Raw genomic sequence first — 17,035 nt, 5'->3', positions numbered from 1 at the left:
GCGGAGCACCGGGGCTACAGCCGGGGCTGTGGGACCAGAGCTTGGCTTGCTGCGTCAAGGCGAGTGCTAGAGGCGACCTGCCCAGAAGCAATCCTTTGGGAAAAACATCCAACTTTCCTAAAATACCCCTCTGCAGCCACCTGTCGCCCCGCGGGTCAGGTTCGGCAGGAGCACGCGGTCTCCCCAAAGTCGTGTCCTGCTCTGGGGCATGCAGGGCTCCATCCTTCTCCTGCCCCACGGGATCCAGGATCTCCAGCCAGCCGCTGACCGAACCTGGGGGCTCCTTGCAGCCCCTCTCCCAGGCCAGCTCTGGTCCCCAGTGCTAACGGTATGGTTATGCTGGGCTGAGCCGCAGTCAGTGCAGGGTGCCCCCTCCCAGCTCTCCTGCAAACACCTCTGGGTGCTGCCATTCCCCGTGCTTCCAGTGAAAAGCTCCTGCAGAGTTCCTCCTCGCACCCAGCTTAGGCCTTTCCTGTTGTCCAGAGGAAATCCTGCCCTCCTTCCCTTCCTCTCCTGGGGAAGAGCCCAGGCCTGGCTCACTTCTCCTTCCCCACGGATGAGCCCCAGCTCCCCCAGAGTAAGACCCGCCTGTGGCTGCACCCTTTGGGGAGCTGCTGGAGTGAGGAGGGGAAAATCCCCTTAACGATCTCCCTGCTCTGCAGCTGCACTGCTGAACGCCAGCCCATGCCATCCATCTCTGCAAGCAACAGGTGAAAATACTTCGAAGGCGGGTGCCCCCGTGCTTGCCAGATGCTGGTTATTTTAAGCCTGGAGAAGGGGAGATGCTGGCTACTGAGGCACAGAGGTGGCGTTTGCTGCCAGGGGACGGTGCAGTGACCCAGGCAGGGGTCCCTGGGAATGGCTCTGTGGAGCAGAGGGAGGTATTGTGTGCCTTGGACTTTTTCCCTTTCTCAGAGCAGCATTTCTCGCCTCCCTTTGGTTTGTGAGTGCTCGGTCAGCTCTCTTGTAACACAGCCAGCAAGGGAAGCAAGAAGAAGAAGCGATTACCTCCAGGATGATTTATTCTCCAACCTCCTTCCTTTTTCCTTTTCAGTCCCGTGGGGACCAGCACATCGCTGGTGACATGTGCGTTGCGGTGGCATCCCCACCTCCTGCTCCCTCTGTGCCACCCGGTGAGCAGCAAGCACCTCTGCCCCGCTGGGAGAGGTGCTTGGGTACGGGGCCAGCAGGAGGGGAATGGCCTCATCCTGCTGAAGCTGGGCTGGTTGCAGGGGGAGCTGGTGCAGGGTCAGCTCCTGCCTCGGCTGTGCGCATTCCATGCTCCGTCCCTGCGCGATCCAGAGGTGCAGTAAACGCTCCTCCTCCGGGTTTGAAACTGCTCTTTTAAGGACATGGAAGAAAAATAATTGCACGATCAAAGCTGCTAGGTATCAGCAGGGATTACAGCGGGATGTGTGGAGGGGCTCATACATCCCTGTCCGGAGAGGTAAACCATATATACACACTTGGACTAGCGAGGTCTGTCTTCGCCAGGGTTAGACGGTCTCTTCCAGTTCCTAATCATGAGCCCACTTGAGCTGTTAGCAGTTCCTTTAAACAGGGATTTGGTGTGTTTAGGCTGACTGTCCTCCTTGAGAGCAGATGGTTTTTGTTACTGGATAATATTTCAAAGGGAAGGGTTTTTCTCTTTTTCTGTAATGCCCCCTCCGTTGCTGTTTGGTGGGTCTGGGAGGTGCTGGCAATGGGAACGTGCACGCTGCACGGCCACGGGGTCCTGTCCTGGCAGATGGTGCCCGCGTGGAGTGAGCTGGTCTCTTGGTTGGTGTGATGGATGCTGGATCTCAGCACACCTGGGTCCTGTTCTGAAGCTCACTAAAACCAGCGAAAGGCATGCGGAGGTGAAGCCAAGCCACCTCCTTTCCCTGTAACTCCAAACATCCACTTGTGGGGTCTCCCAGATTCGGGGCCTTTTCCCGCAGCAGGGAGGCAGCAAACCCCTTCGCTGCTCCTCCAGCCTCTCCTCTCCTCCCTTTTCCCGAGCCTTTCAATCTCCTTCTCTTTGCAGCCCAATGACCCGGTGACGAACATATGCCAGGCAGCCGACAAGCAGCTCTTCACCCTGGTGGAGTGGGCCAAGAGGATCCCCCACTTCTCCGAGCTGCCCCTGGACGACCAGGTCATCCTGCTCCGAGCAGGTGAGTGCAGCCCCGCGGGCGCCGCATCCCCGCCGGTGACGGGTATCGCGCTGAGATTTAGGTCCCGGCAACTCGCAAGCCGTTAGCTGGTTCTGAGTAACAGCCTCTGATAATTCAATCGCTAAATAGGATTTAAAAAGCCCCAAGGGACGCGTTGCTGAACGTGATCCAAAATGTTGCACCAGCTGCCAATCGGCTGAAAAATGGCCCGGCTTCCTCGCGGATGAGCGAGGCGCTCGGAGATGTGCGCTGGGTTCCTCCCGAGCTGGGACTTGAAAAGGCAAGGGGGCTTGGGGCTCCACGAAATTTCATCGAACGACGACGTTTGATCATAATTAAAACCAGAAGGAGGAGAAAAATATATCACCCTCCCTCTCCCACCCACCAAGATGAAAATAAAAGTCTTTGGGTTTATTTTAAATTTCCTTATGCTGCAGGGGGTCTGCAGGAACGGAGGCGTTGGGAGGTTGCAAGCGGTTAGCTGGGAAAAGGGTCTTCTTTGCAAGCCCCAGCTGCTGGCAGGTTATGCACAAAGACTGGGGCGAGCAGGAAAGCAAGAACAGACTTGAGGAGGATGCATTTTAGGTGTGAAGCTCTTTGTGTAGCTCCAGTCATCAGATAAGTGATTAAAAGGGCTTTGGCTCAATGCTCCCTGAAACAAAGGGGCAGGCAGGTTGTCAGTGGGACTTGGGAAACCGCTTCCAGCAAATGGCAAACTCGGTGTGAAGGATAAAACAGGGAGAAGAAAAAAAGAGACCTTGGCATTTGTCTGCGGTACCCAGCACTCAGCTCGGCAATGAGAAAAACCAACCTGGACTTGCAGATGTCAGGAATTACGGAGAGAGCAGGGTGAGCGGGTGAGCTGTGCAGCTGAACCCGAGCAGGCCCGGGATGCTGAAATCCCTGGCAGTTTTAAAGTTCCTCTTGTTTCCCTGGAATGCACTTTTATAGGGAATTTTAGAGGGGAAAGCCCTGCAGGGTGTGTGCTCCTCTCGCTGCTCTCCTCTGACCTTGTGTTATCGGCCTCTGTAGCAGGGACGCTGCTGCTCCACCTGGGTGAATTTCTGGCTTCTCTCCTGTTTGGAACGTGCATGCCCCCACATAAATGCCTTTGAAATCGGGCAGCAAAATGCTTTAAGAGCCAGGTGCTCCTCATCTCGAAACGTAGGAACTAGCTCAGCCCAAGGGCTGTGCAGGTTGCTTCAGGAGGAGGTAGAAGAAGGGCTCCGGAGTGGGACGATGATGGGATCGCTGTTTCCTTCTCACCACGCAAACACCAGCTGTCACTCTGTTTAATAACACCGACTGTTGCCCAAATGCATGAATCTTAGAATTTCTGCAATTTCTTGTTGTCTGTCAACCAGTATCACTGCGTATATACAGATACCCTGTCCCTCTTGCAACCCCTCTGCAGTCCTTGGCCGCAGTGATTTTGGGGCGATGAAGCCGCGCCGTTTACTGGTGTGGGTTTTCCACCCTTCTAGTTTTACCGAAATACGAGTTTATAGGCGTGTTTTGTCTCGTGGTTACAGCGAGAGGCTAGGAAGGGAGCCTTCGGGGGGGGTTTTGTTCTCCTGTTGGCCTCGCTCCAGGCTCGGGCAAGTCCCATGGCCTCGGCGGACGGCTGCCGCCAGCCTCCTGGGGGAGGTTTTTGGGGCTGGGGGGGTTCCTGGAGCTGGCTGGGGGCCCTCTCTGGCGAACACAAAAAACGTGGTTTTGAAGAGGGTCTCCAGGGCCTCTTGAGAGCGTGGATGAGCGGAGGGACGTGTCTCTGTAGCGGGCTTTGAAATGGAGGCTTTCTGCAGAGATGGCAGGGAAGGACTGGATGCAGACAAAAAGCTGCCTTTTCCTTTTGTGGGGCGGAAACAAAACCCCAAACAATAATTCAAGGTTTCCTTTTCTCTTGAAAAGACAGCTAAGGAAAGCTGAACCGGAGGCTTTCTGACCTGATGTTCTCTCCTCTCCGTTGGTGCTTATCGTGGGCGGCCCCAAGCTGCATCCTTGTGGGGCCGCTCGTGGGGTGTGAGCAGACCCCGTCGCGTCCTGGGCTTTATCAGGACCCCGCAGCTCAGCACCAGGAGCAGCCCCCGTGGGCTCCCTGCTCCAAGCGCCTGTGCCGGGGCCTCAGATAACCTCCCCCAAGTCTTTTAAGCTGTGGCTCCATCTATTATTGAGTGGTGAGAGCGGCCTGCGGAGAACAGCTGCCCATGAAATATTTAAGTATTAAAATTTAGCTAAGAGCGTCAGCCGGGCTCGCTCAGGCGTCCTCGGAGGCAAAACTAAGTGGAGCACGCGGCTTCGGGGGAGCAGCGCTGGGTTGGCCGGCAGCAGCTCTCCTCTGTAATCCTGAATCATTTAAGAACCTTCCCTCTTCCAGCTTTTTGGAGGAGAAGGAAACCCAACTTTTGAAACCTCTTTTCCCTCGGTTTTCCTTCTCTGCCTCGAGGCCAGCCCGGCAGGGGCTACGTCTCTGGTTCATTTTATAGCGCCCTGAGGGGGAACCTGGCGATGAGGTGGGCTCGCGTGGAGGACACTGCACTGCCAGGTGCCTTTGGGTACCCTGGGGCACCCAGAGCATCCCCAGGGGTTGCAGCCACCTCGTTTGAGGAGCAGCCCCAAGCCACCACCTCTCCTCCATCCTCCTTGGGTTTCGCAATGCTGCAATCCCTCTGCAAGTGCCAGGCCTCGCCCAGTAAATAGGCAAGTAAATGCTCCCTTGATTGGGGTGGAAACATCCTGTGGCCACTTAGGAAACAGTGAACTTTATTCCTTGTCAACATTTCTAATGGCACAGCCCATCTCTGCAGCAGTAAGTAAACACAGCACACGTGGACCTTGTATTTGTGCCAGTCAATGAGAAAAGGCATGTTTCTGTGGCAGGAGAGATGAAGGATATACTTGCGTTGCTTTTCCAGCCTGGGCAAAAACTAAATAAATCAAATAGCCTGAGATTTTGGACCCTGCCAAGCAACCCTGGGTCCTGGACGTGAGAGCAGTTTCAGGCTGGGTACGTCAGCCCCACGATGAGCGTGAGCCTCCCTGGGGCTGCAGAAAACCCATCCTGTCTTGCCAAAGATGCCTCTCCCGCCTGAAAGTCACCAAAACATCAACCCTTCAAACCTTACAGTGTTTCTTCTTGTTAGGGGTTTGTTTCAGGCGTTTTTGAGCTCGGCTGGAAACAGCTTAATGAATTTGAAAAAGGGATGAAAGGGGAGCTGGAGGGCGGGGAGGGAAGTCGCATCCTCCTTCCCTTCCCATCCGAGCCGCTTCAGACTGCTCCTGCGGGGTCCAGGCTCTGAGGACGCGTGTTTTCCTATCTCCTGAGGTGCTATATCCAGCAATAAGGCACAAGCTGACGTCCAAGCGGCTGTCGCTGGCCTGGTCATGGCTGTGGGACATCCTTGGCGCGGCGAGGGGAGCGTCGTCCCCTCCAGATGCAGATGGCAGAACCTCGCCTCTCAGCGAGGGTTTTCACGGCCCTGTTTTAGCAGAGAATGAACCTCCGTGCCCCGTTAGGGCTTGAAAATGAGCCCAATTAGCTGATAGGAAGCGTTAATAGCTCTTTAACTGCTCAGGGGCAGGGAGCGTGAGGTCAGACCGGGGAATCTCGGCACCCGCTCGGGGGTTCGCAGAGAGAGGAGCAGGCAGAGGGCTGTTTGCACCCCTGCCTGCAAGGTTTAGAGGGGAAACTGCTTCTCTTGGTAGCGTTGTATTTTTAGTGCATTTGTTCCTTAGCAAGTTTTTCCTTCCCTGGCATCCACAAAAGGCTCGGCTCCCCCCTGCCATCCCACATCCAGCCTAGGGACCCCAGCAAAAGGCGGCTCTCGGGTGCCTTCCTCCTCTCTCAGCCATTAGCGCCGGGGATCCCTGAACCCGCTGAGGACCCCGTGGCTCTAACCTGCGGCCTTGGTTGTTTTCTCCTCCCCAGGGTGGAATGAGCTCCTAATCGCCTCCTTCTCCCACCGCTCCATAGCCGTGAAAGACGGGATCCTCTTAGCCACCGGGCTCCACGTGCACCGGAACAGCGCGCACAGTGCTGGCGTCGGGGCCATCTTTGACAGGTGGGAAGGTGGAGGGGATGGATGGTAGGGGAAGGAATCTCAGCCCCTCACGTCTAGACGTCCCTGTCCCCATCCCCGTGCCAAGGCGGGTGGCCCACGTCCCCACGTGCAGGCGGAGGAGCGGCTCCCGGCCGCCCCGGCCGTCCCACGACGCCCGGTCCCCGCTCCTGGACCCGCGGAAACCACCAAGTAGTCACTTTGGGACTGCCCGGAGCAAAGCGGAGCTTCTTTGCAGATGCCTCCTCACGTTCACGAGGGGGCCGCTCCTCGATTTCTTCTCGTCTTTAATTGGACCAAGGCGTGATTTTGTTTCCGCAATGAAAAAACAGCGCCACAAACAGCCGGCAGGTCCCGCGTGCGTGTCCCAAGGGCTCGTTAACCTCGTGCTTTGGAAAAGCGTTTTAAAGGGAGGCGTCCAGAGTGTTTGACCCACAGCGTGGCTCCAGACACCGCGTAAATTGCGGCTCGTTTCTCTGCCTGAGACTCATCTCGAGATGCCTGGGCTGAAACCAAACCGCTTTTGCTTTTTCGCTTTGCAAGGAAATTGCTCTTCGGGCCCGGGTGACATCATTTGTTTCCTGTGAGGTCATAAGTGCAGGATCATGACTTCACTGCAGGAGCTAACAGGAAAAACTGGGCAATCAGTGGAAAATGTTTCAAGACCGGCACCTGCAGAAAGAGCAAAGGGAGTAATAAAAATTACCGGCAGAGGAAATTGCTTTTAGATACCTGCTTTTTTTATTATTATTTTTTATTTTTAGGCAGCTTTCTCAGGTGCCAAAGCTTCTCAGTGAATGCACGGAGCCAGTTTTTACGGTCCCTGTTGTATCTCACAGGAACTATCGATGTTCCTAATGAGCTATTTTTGATACAGGAGGAAAATGAGGGCATATCCTCAGCTGGTAGAAACGAGCCCCGTCCCATGACTTTATTAAACGTGCACCAGTGGACCTCGCTCTGGGTCTGACACCTGGTTTTTTTTGTTTGGTTGTTTTTTTTTTTCTATTTCTTTTTAATGCTGACGCCTGTGATTTTTGTGTCCTTTGCAGAGTACTGACAGAACTCGTGTCAAAAATGCGAGACATGCAGATGGACAAGACAGAGCTAGGCTGCCTGCGAGCCATTGTCCTCTTCAACCCCGGTACATGCACTTACCTCCTCTCCGTGCCCCGCGCCTCTCTTGGCTGATGCTGCGTCCTTCGGGCTCCTTTCGTTGCCTGTAAAGCTCGATTGCAAATAACTGTGGGCGCTCCTGAGATCAGGGCAAGAGGGATGAGAGACGAGAAGGAAAGTCAAATTAAGTGCCACCTTACAGCCACCTCCTGTGCAGCTCGGCTGGGTCAGGATCCATGCCCAGCACTGCACCCGAATTCTCCAGGGCTCCTTCCCAAGGGCTGTCCTCCCCTCCCTCTGCTGAGCTGGAGGGGCTTTGATTTGATCCACGTACACGTTCTTCCTATTGACAGCATCCCAGCTGACTCTGTAAAAAAGAAAGTTCTGGCGCTTTAGGGAGCTGTTGCTAAATGGGAGCAAAAATGAATGTGGACATCCTTTAAGGCAAAAGCATGGATCGGGGCAAAGTCAGAACATGGGTGTTATTGTCCTCTGTTCTGATCTCAGTATCCAAGGGGGCTTATTAGCTGGCTTTCTGGAAGAGTCCTCCGCAGAGCCTGGAGAGGGTGAAAGGCACGAAACTTGCTCATAAAACACACAAGAACTTTTTTGTCTGCAACTTGCTTAGATTTACAGAGTGCAGTGGGCTTTCCCACTGCCCGCTTTGCCCTGTTGGCCCCAGCTGCCCAAGGGGCAGGGTTCATCCCTGCCCTTCCTGCAAGCCTTTGCTGCGCTGGGAGGTGGCTGCTGTCCTGTAGATGCCCCTACTGGGGTTTTCCCTGCGTTTTAGTGTGGGTCAGTGCAGAGCAGACGCAGAAGTGGCCGAGGACAGAGGCGCTCATCTGGGCCCCCCCCCACCTCCCTGCTCTCTGCAGGAGCGGGGTTTGTGCCCAGGCACTGCTCGGTCCCTGGCCTTTCCCACCGTCCCCACACCAGGCATTCAGGCAGGGTTCAGTGCCGTGTCTTGTTTTTGTTTTTCTGTTTGACTTCCCCCCCCCCCCCCCCCTCGTAATCACCAGGAATTTATTGTCTGTAATTTGGGATTAGCCCTATATGGTAAAAAAAAATAGGGGATCTGGAGAGGTTCCCATTGCGCGTGTGCCTGGGATATCAATGGCCTGAGTGTCCCTTTCCCCCTGCTAAAACCAGCTCCTCGCCACCTCGAGGGACCTGCTGGAGTGGGGATTTTTCTTATAGCCCCGCTGCAGCGCTTTGTGTTAGAGGGACAAATCCCCCAAGCCCATGCCTCTTAAAGCCTTTGAGGTCTGTGACCGCTGCAACGAGCCCAAATGGTTGGGATTGGGATACGAGGTGGGGTAAAAGGGATCTGTGGTCACAGGGCAAACCTTTTGGGACTTGAATGCTTCGGGAAGGTGTCGGGGCCCTGTTCGTGTAGTCGGGGTGTAGGTGCCACATCCATGGCTTGCCCTGCTCTGGTTTGCACTGGTGCTACTGGGAGGGGTGGAGGTGGCTGCGCACCCGGGGGGTGTACAGGGAGGGGGTGTATGGGGAGGGGGTGCATGGGGAGGGGGTGCCTCGCCTCCCTGCACACCTCGAGGCTCCTGGCTGACGCTCCTTCCCTTGCCTTTCAGACTCGAAAGGTCTCTCCAACCCGGCTGAAGTCGAGGCGTTACGGGAGAAGGTGTACGCGTCGCTAGAGGCGTACTGCAAGCACAAATACCCCGATCAGCCCGGGAGGTGAGTTGCTGCTGGCCGTGCCCCGTCCCACTGCCACAAAGCCCCGTGCTGGGGGCGCTGCAGCCCTGGGGGGGTCCCGGTGCCATCCCTCAGGGCTGCAGCCCGCAGCGTGCGGGTGCTGGGTCCCGTCTGCACCGGGCTCTCGCTCTGTTCCCGCATCTTCTGGGAGCGAGCAGCTCCCTGCAGAGGCAGCTGCTCATTTCTGCCCCCCCTCCAGCTGTGAAAATCCCCCGGAGAAGTGGAGAGAGGTCCTTAGCCCTGTGCTTGCAGTCGCCGAGCACGGGCCGTGGCAGTTCCTGAGGAGCCCCAGCTCCTCCGGCCGCAGCGGTGGGCTGAGCGCATGGGGGAAGGGGTATCGTTTCCCTTTTGGAAACCACGGAGAGCAAACCACAGTGCAAACAAGACACACACGGAGTTAATTTTCAGTGGCAGATGAGCATCATTGCTGGGAAGTGAAAGCCTCAATTGATGCTCTTTTCTCCCCTCCCCGCCTCCCCCAATCCAGCTGGGAATGGGAGGGGGAATTAGGAATGCTTTCCTGGAGCTCTCCGGAGCTGAGTGGGCGCATTTTCCCAGTTACAGCCCGAAGCTGGCAACTGCCAGTTCACTTACTGACAGTCATTTGAGAAACCAAGCGAAGCACTGGAAACTGCTGCCGGTTTGTATCGCTGCTGAGGCTCGAACGCTGGGAAAAAAACAGCCCCAGCAACCGGGATTTGCATCTCACCTGCATTCCTGGTCTTGCTGGTCTGGGTGGTTCAGAAAAACAAGGATGCGCTTAAGCAGCGAGTAAAGTGAACAAAACGGAGCCTCAGAAGTAATAGTGGGCCTCTTTTTTCTCCCTTTTGGGTATCAAAGTGCTGGCAGATGAAAAAAAGAGACAGGTTGTTCAGAGGTTTCTAGGATGTTCGTGGCTGGCTTGTGGAAGATAAAGGTCCTGTTGGGTGTTCTTGATTTTGGCAGTGAGGAGGGAAATGAGAGAGGAGCACGGTGCACAGGGCAGGGATGATCGCCTCTGGTGCCCTTGGCAGTGTGCGTGGACCCCAGACGGACTCTGGAGCCGAGTCCTCTTCCTGTAAAACGTGATTGAATTGCACCTCCTCAGCAAGTCCCCGGCCCCCGGACTTGGCAGCTGCGGAGTTTCGGGAGAGCTCCGCGCCGCTTTGGGCTCCGAGCAGGCAGCCGGCCGTAAATGGCACAAGGAGAGCTGCGCTGGGGAATGCGGCCAGCAGCTCTCCCGGATTATTCCCCCGCTGGGAAGCGCTCTTAGCCTCGCACAGGCATCCAGCGTGTGCCGCAGCTCTCGCGCGCCGCTGCTCGCTGCCTCGCTCCTGGCTGGGGGGGCACCGGGCAGGGGGACGCCGTGGGGACAGCCCCAGGAGCGTGTGGCTGCTTTTCATTGACCAAAAAATCACCGTGAAGCTGCCGGGCACCCCTGAGGAAGGTCACTGAGGCACCACCCAAGATGTGTGCCCCAGGGGGCAGCCCCAGTGACGTGGGCTGTGTAAGGGAGCTTTGTGGCTCCCGTAGCCTGCAGCAGGGGCTGAGCAGTTTGGTCTTGTTGGCTTTGAATGACCTCGGGGACCTCCTCGTGTGATCTGCACACCCCGCTTCACCAAAACCTTTAAGGGTAATCCTTGAGGGCTGCACGTGGGAGCTGCACTGAGCGTTGCTGGCCTTGCTGCCTCTCCTTTCCAGCGCAGGGCCGGGCTGCAATAAGCCCCAGCGGCTGGGGAGGGTTAACCGGTGGGCTGGGAGGCCAGGGTTGCACAACAGCTAAGGGAAAGGCTCTCAGGAGCTCTCTCCATCTTCCTGGTCTCATGGCACAATGCGATCACCATCTGGGGCTGGAAACAAGTTCTTCCTGTGGTTGAGCAAACGCACGGAGCAGCATCGCAGGCGCTGCACATCCTCCCCTGCTCCCCGCCGCGGCCAGCGCCGAGCCTCCACGGGTGCCTGCGGCGCACGGCTTCGGCCTCAAACCCAACCCTCAAGGGCTGCCGGGCACCCTGCAGACACCCAAAGGGAACTTCTCGGCGGCAGCAGGACGGGGGGGAGGCATTCCTAGGAAAAACCGAGCCGTGCTGCCTCCACGCCACCCCCCTGCTCCTTCGCCAGGGGGGCACGGCGTGTACGTGACACGGAGCAGCCGCGGGGGAGCGGGGCCGATTTCTCCCCTGGCACGTTGTCGTCGTGCTGCGGGCTGGTTATCTCACGGTTAAACGTATCGGAGGGCCGCAGCCATCATCTGGTTTGGTTTAAAGTGAAACTTCCTGAATGGGATGGTAGGACTGATTTGTTTTTCCTGGCTCCGGTCCCGCTGTTCTCGCCAGCTCAGCAAAAAAAAAAAAAAAAAAAAAAGAAAAAAAGAGAAAAAGAGAAAGAGAAGTGTGCATGCATGTATAATATCGGTGTGTTTGTGCATGTCTCTCTCTCTGTGTTGTCTGAAGTCCCCTTCTCCCTGGGCTGGCTCGGTTCTGGCCTTTGCTTGTGTCGAAGCCCTAATTGTGCAGCAGTAAAACCAAAAAAAAAAAAAAAAAAAAAAAAGGCGCCGCCAGCGATTAAAGGGCCTCTCTGCCTTTCTGCACGCTGGGACGTGTGCCCCCCAGCTGGCTGCGTGCCCACCGTGCGGTACGGGTGGGCAGGATGGGGGCACCCTTGGGTGTCCCCGCGGGGGCTGCAGGGCGGGCGCGGGGGCTCGGTGGGCGCCGGGAGCCGGCTCGTGCAGCGCGGTCGGCTCTCCCCAGCCCCCCTGGCTCTCCCCTCCTTGCTGTCAGCGCTCTTTGCGAGCGTGGTGGGTGCGACCTGAAAAGCGTCTCCGCCGGGCAGGCTGGGGAGAAAGGGCTTTTGTTCGGCTGGGGCTCGGCGGAGCCCCGCGCGCCGGGCGGGGAGAAGGGGAGCCGGGGGCTGGCACCCCGTGTCCGGTCTGGTTTGCAGCCCTGTCTCCAGCTTCTGCTTCCAGAGCTCCCATCCGTCTGCTTCCATCGCCTTAACTCACGCAGCGCCTTCAGCCTGGGGCTCAGCTGATTTTTGGCCGTGCAAGAAGCCCCCCCCAGGGCTGCGTGGAGCTGCCTGGGAGGTGCCAGTGCCTGCAGCGAAGGGGCACGGTGCAGCAGAAGCTGACCGCCTCTGCTGCCCTCTCTGCACCTCCTCCATCCCCTGGCTGCAAGCAGAGAGGTGCCGTAAGCTGCCTGCACCGCTCCTTGGGTCCTTGTAGGGACCCTTGTAGGGACCCTTGTAGCGACCCCACAAGCACCTCGGGGTGCTGGCTGGGCGGTGAAGCCCGTGCATGGCACAGACGCACGGAGCCGGCCGTGCGCCCAGCCCAGGGGTGGCCCTTCGTGCCGTGTTTTCTCTCTCTGTGTAGCTCCCAGCAGATGTTTGTTGTGAATATCCACCGTGAGCTCCTGATCTTCAGGGCTGGGGACGTAATTAATGATTTCCCGTAATGATTTCTCTGCACAGCTCTGGGTGTAGCCCCATGGCTTCGGTAGTAGAAGTTGTGTCCAGCTCCGAGCAGGAGCAGCCACAGAAGCTCTGCACGTTGGTGCTGCCAGCTGGATGTCTAACCGTGCCGTGTCTCCTGCCCCCAGGTTCGCCAAGCTCCTGCTCCGGCTCCCTGCCCTCCGGTCCATCGGCCTGAAATGCCTGGAGCACCTCTTCTTCTTCAAGCTAATAGGCGACACGCCGATCGACACCTTCTTGATGGAAATGCTGGAAGCGCCCCATCAAATGACTTAGAGAACTGCTGCTGGGTCAGTCCCTCGCCCGGCCGGGGCCTCGCGGGGCTCCGTCCTCTGCTTTCTCCTCCTCCACCCCAGCCCCTTCCCTCCCTGCCCTCCCCGATGCTGGAGGCACCGTCCGAGCTTCTCCGCGCGCTCCCCGGGGCGACCCCCCTGAAGTCCTCGCCGCCTCGCCACGTTGACCCTTGTCCGTTTGCTGTCACTGCTGCGTCTAAAGACCTGATCCGCTGTTGCCCTGCGGTAGATGTAGAGAAGTGGGGGACGGAGAGCTTTGCCCCGGCGCCCCGTGCTGGGTGGCGCTGCCACGGGAGCTGGGGACGGTGCCGGCCCTTTGGGCAGCGGGGGTTTGGACGAGCCGAGGGAGTGGTTCGGCTCGCCGGATTGCAGCTGGCTATTTTCAGAGGATGGAGGTTTTTTTTTTTTTTTTGAAAAAGAGAAGAGAAAAAAAAAAAAAGAATTCTATTTTTGGTTTCTAACTGTTATTAGTAGTCTCGGTAGTTACTTCGCGGAGGGAGAGGCGGCCCTTACCGTGCCCCGTGAGTGAGTCACTCGTGGCTGCGCAGAGCCTTCTCCTTTCACTTAAAAGCAGAGGATTCGGGGTTGAGCTAAATCCCCCCTCCGAATACCCGGTGGCACGGGGACGTCCTCTCTCTCTCTGCCCACCCCAGGGCACCAGGCGCTGCTGCTCTCAGGCCGGAGCTGCCCACAGACACGAGCACAGGTCCGGAGCGCTTGCTTTAAGGCTGTTTGGGACCCGGCATCGCCCTCGCAGGGGTCCTGCTGAGAACCCCTGCCCTTCCCACTGCGCCCAGCATCCCGGCACGGCCCCGCTCGCCAGGCACCATCCCGCGGGACCCCTGCTCAATTTAAGGGCTGTCGTGCTGGAGCACCAGGGGCTGGTGCCTCGGCAGTGCTCCCCGTTTGGTGTTTTGCTCCTGCCCTGCTCCAGGTTGGTTTTGTGTTTCTGGCTGCTGGGGTGGGCTCGCCAAAGCGCCCACCGCCCTGACTGCGCCCGCATGGGGGGTTCGGGCTCGTCCAAGGGCTTGTCGATTCAGCAGCCTTGGTGCAAAACACTGCAGGGCAACAATTAGTGGGAGCGTTTGGCAATTGTGGACGTTAATTAGTGGCGAAGCGGGAATGGGGCTCCCCCTCCCCAGATCTTCCCGTTTGGGCAGGGACGTGGGGCTGGGAGGTCCTGGCTGGAGGGGGATGCCCGGCAGGGACAGGAGGTCAGCCCGGAGCGCCGGTCCCCATCCCCTCGCCTTTCGCTTTAATCAGGTGTCCCCGGAGCCTGCCTGAGCGCATGGGCTAAAAAAACAGAGCCGATTGAGCCGGGAAGGCTCCTGGGGAGGGTTTTTCCCCCCCCGCAGCAGGACAGGACAGTCCTGAGCACATCCCAGGGCGCTGAGAGCCAAGGACGAGGTGCCTGCGGTTGGCCTCAGGCCCAGGGCTCCAGGCCCAGGGCTTCCCCACCGCTTTCATGTCTGCTGTGCCCCGAAGCAGCAGAGCATTAGGTCCCAAAGAGAGGGCGGTCTCCGTTTCTCCCTGGGGGCTGTAGCTGCCCCCTCCAACAGCCGCTTTGTGCCTGACGGGGGGACGGAGCGGTGCCGGGCAGCCCCCGCCTCTGCTTTGGAGGGGACACAGTTGTCACCCGCCTGTCTCGTCCCGCCTGGCGGCTCCGTCCCCTGCGGTTAATAAGGCCATCTCCTCGCTGAATAAATACTCAGGATTTCAGGTCATAACTTTCCCTTAGGCTGGCCCGAAGTGGCGAATCCACAGAGGCGGGGAGGAGAAGCGTTTTGGCTCTGCTTCTCCAGCAGCCTGCGTGCCGCCGAAAATATTATTAAACAGCTTCACCCTGGAAGAATTTGCCAAGAAAACTAGGCAAGAGAAACGAAATCTAGCAAGGGTGCCAGTAAACACGAGCAGGCTGCTCCTTGCCAGCGCCGCGCTCGCGCACGCCCGCGCGCGGTGGCCGGGGGCTGGCAGCAGGCGGGGGCGCGCACCCAGGGGGCTGGGCTGGAGCTCGACCTTGCACTGTAATAAACCCGAGCTGTTGTTTGTCTCCGTTGGGTAGAACCACTTTTTTTTTTTTTTTTTTTTTTTGCTCGGTGAGTTTTTGGAAGGGGATCCGCGAGCAGGTGCCCCCACCCCACCCCGCCCCATCCTGGGTAGCGTTTAACTCGGTATAATTAAAACGCCGTCGGCACCGGGGTGTCCTCAGCAAAAAGCGTGGTGCGAAGGGGAAGGCTCTGCCAGCAAGGGGCTCTCGGTCAGGGCGCACGTCTCCGTGCCTCAGTTTCCCTGCTGGGGCGTTGCGTTGGTGTGGTTTGTGACCCCCCCCCCCCTCCCCACGGAGGAGGGTTTTGGGGAAGGGCTGAGCACCGTCCCGGACCTCGTGCTTTCGGCAGGTGTCGAGGGAGCTCCCGCGTTGCTGTAAATCCGCATGGCTGCTGCTTTCGGTAGAGCTCCTCCGATCCACACCAGCAGCTTTCGGGGTTCCCAGCGGGTCCTGAACACGAACACGGCTGCTCAGCCCCCCGAGCACGACCCCCCCCTGCCCACCCGCCCAGGGTCACCGGCGCAGCTGTCTCCAGCAGGAGGAAAAGCTTCTGTGCGTCCACTGACATCTGCCACAGCAGCCTTAAAGCAACGTGCTTTTGCATGAGTTTGAGTCTTTCATTTGTATTCTTTTTCACTTTTTTTGGCTTCTTATTTTTTTTTTTTCTTCCTCATCATAATAGCTATAAATATATTACATGCTTGTTTGAAGAGGTGATACATGGGTAAAAGAAAAAAAAAAAAAAAAGGCACATTATTCACTAGAGAGGTAGGACTTTCATTTAACCAGATCGTAGTACCCTCGCAAAAATCTGGTTTGATTAGGGTGATCTGTTTTTTAATTTTTATTTTTTATTTTTTAATCTCCTTCTGTTGGTGGGACAATCTTTAATTTTCTAAAGATAGCACAACCATCAGCTTTTCAGCCACCCGGGCCGTTCCCCGCCGCCTTCCCCAGCCGAGCCGCGTGCCGCGGGGCTGAGCGCCGCCGCGGGTCCCACCTGAGCAATGGGCACGTTTCAGCTCCCCCCCCCCCCGCACGACCGTGGCTCAAGAGCTGATGATGTCCCCATCAGTGACTAGCGTGCATGATCTGTTTTAAGTTGATACATATGTGCGTGTGTATACATGTATGTACTGTAGATATATACACTGTATAAATATCCTCACTCACATATACATATATTATAACCGTAGCAATTACAGACTTTTTTTTGTTGTTTTAAGTCAGTTCTTTTTTCCTGTTTTTTTTTTTTTTCCTCTCGTATGTTTTTTTTTTTTTTGCTTCGTGTAAGCGAGTACATTGTATCTGAACCCCTTTCCGAATTGGCGTACGCCAAATCTGGATCCTTATGACTCGAGACAAAGGAAATGCATCTATTTTAAGATGCCTTTTTTGTTTTTGTTCTTTTTTTTTTTTTTTTTCTTTTGAGCAGCAGGTGGTTTTGAGTAAAAAAAAATAGCTTTAGCAATTCCCAATACTTAGTGATGGATGCCTTGGCTATGGGTTGCATAGCTAAAAAAAATAAAATACATTTAAAATTTAGAATGACAAAAAAAAAAAAAGAGAAAAGATAAGGAAAAAATATCTAAAGCATCAATAAAGTTAAAAATCTATTTTTGTACAAATGTAATTTTATCCCTTGCATATTCTTGGATATTTTTTTTTCTGGATTGTTTTGTTTCTTCTACAGAGATTGTTATAAACGCTGTCTCTATTTTTCTCTCTTTCTCTCTCTCTCTTTTCTCTCTGTAAATGTTCATCCGCAGGGACAGGGATCTGGAGAAGAGGGAGAAACTTTTGACTGTGTTTTAAAGGCTTTATATGAAATCTCTTTTGAAATAATTTTTTTGAATGAACTTTTTATTTTTTTCCCCCACTTCCAAAATCTTTTTCGGGGGGGGGGGGGGGGGGGGGGGGGGGAGGGAAGGGCGGGCTGGTCTGGGGGTGTCTTTTGTCACGTATATCCGGCGTTCCCGCAGGTCTGTTTTACTGTGAAATCACTACCGTATATTATTATTCACTTAAAAAAAAAAGGAAAAAAGAAAAAAAAAAAGAGTTGCTGCTGGAAACGCCAGTATTTTGATGAACAATTGTATTAGAATTGTGAAAAAAAAAAAAAAAAGAAAAAGAAAAAGAAAAAAAAGAAAAAGAAAAAAGAGAGAAAAAAATAAGAAAATATATGAGCATTTTAAAATATAA

At 55.9% G+C, this 17,035-nt stretch overlaps 1 protein-coding gene and 1 long non-coding RNA gene across 4 annotated transcripts in view; one reads left to right on the top strand and one right to left on the bottom strand.

Moving 5' to 3' along the window:
* The window catches only part of RXRA (retinoid X receptor alpha), a 100,875-nt gene extending 83,840 nt beyond the window's left edge, over nucleotides 1-17,035 (top strand). For all 3 annotated transcript variants that reach the window (XM_066981036.1, XM_066981037.1, XM_048053003.2), the window contains 5 exons: nucleotides 2,027-2,156; nucleotides 6,085-6,217; nucleotides 7,267-7,358; nucleotides 8,923-9,028; nucleotides 12,622-17,035. In XM_066981036.1, the coding sequence (XP_066837137.1) occupies nucleotides 2,027-2,156; nucleotides 6,085-6,217; nucleotides 7,267-7,358; nucleotides 8,923-9,028; nucleotides 12,622-12,769 (609 nt within the window). In that variant the 3' untranslated portion in view covers nucleotides 12,770-17,035. The remainder of the gene's footprint in view (nucleotides 1-2,026; nucleotides 2,157-6,084; nucleotides 6,218-7,266; nucleotides 7,359-8,922; nucleotides 9,029-12,621) is intronic.
* Nucleotides 4,792-8,303, bottom strand: LOC136786711 (uncharacterized). The gene is made up of 3 exons (XR_010826127.1): nucleotides 7,373-8,303; nucleotides 6,055-6,886; nucleotides 4,792-5,072 (listed from the first exon to the last, which is right to left on the bottom strand). It is a non-coding gene; the product is annotated as an uncharacterized lncRNA (long non-coding RNA).

Source organism: Anser cygnoides, chromosome 20 (genome assembly GCF_040182565.1).
Source record: "Anser cygnoides isolate HZ-2024a breed goose chromosome 20, Taihu_goose_T2T_genome, whole genome shotgun sequence".
In the NCBI taxonomy this organism is placed as follows: Eukaryota; Metazoa; Chordata; class Aves; order Anseriformes; family Anatidae; genus Anser; species Anser cygnoides.
The sequence above is the reverse complement of the archived record's forward strand: the minus strand, read 5'-3'. Positions and strand labels throughout refer to the sequence as shown.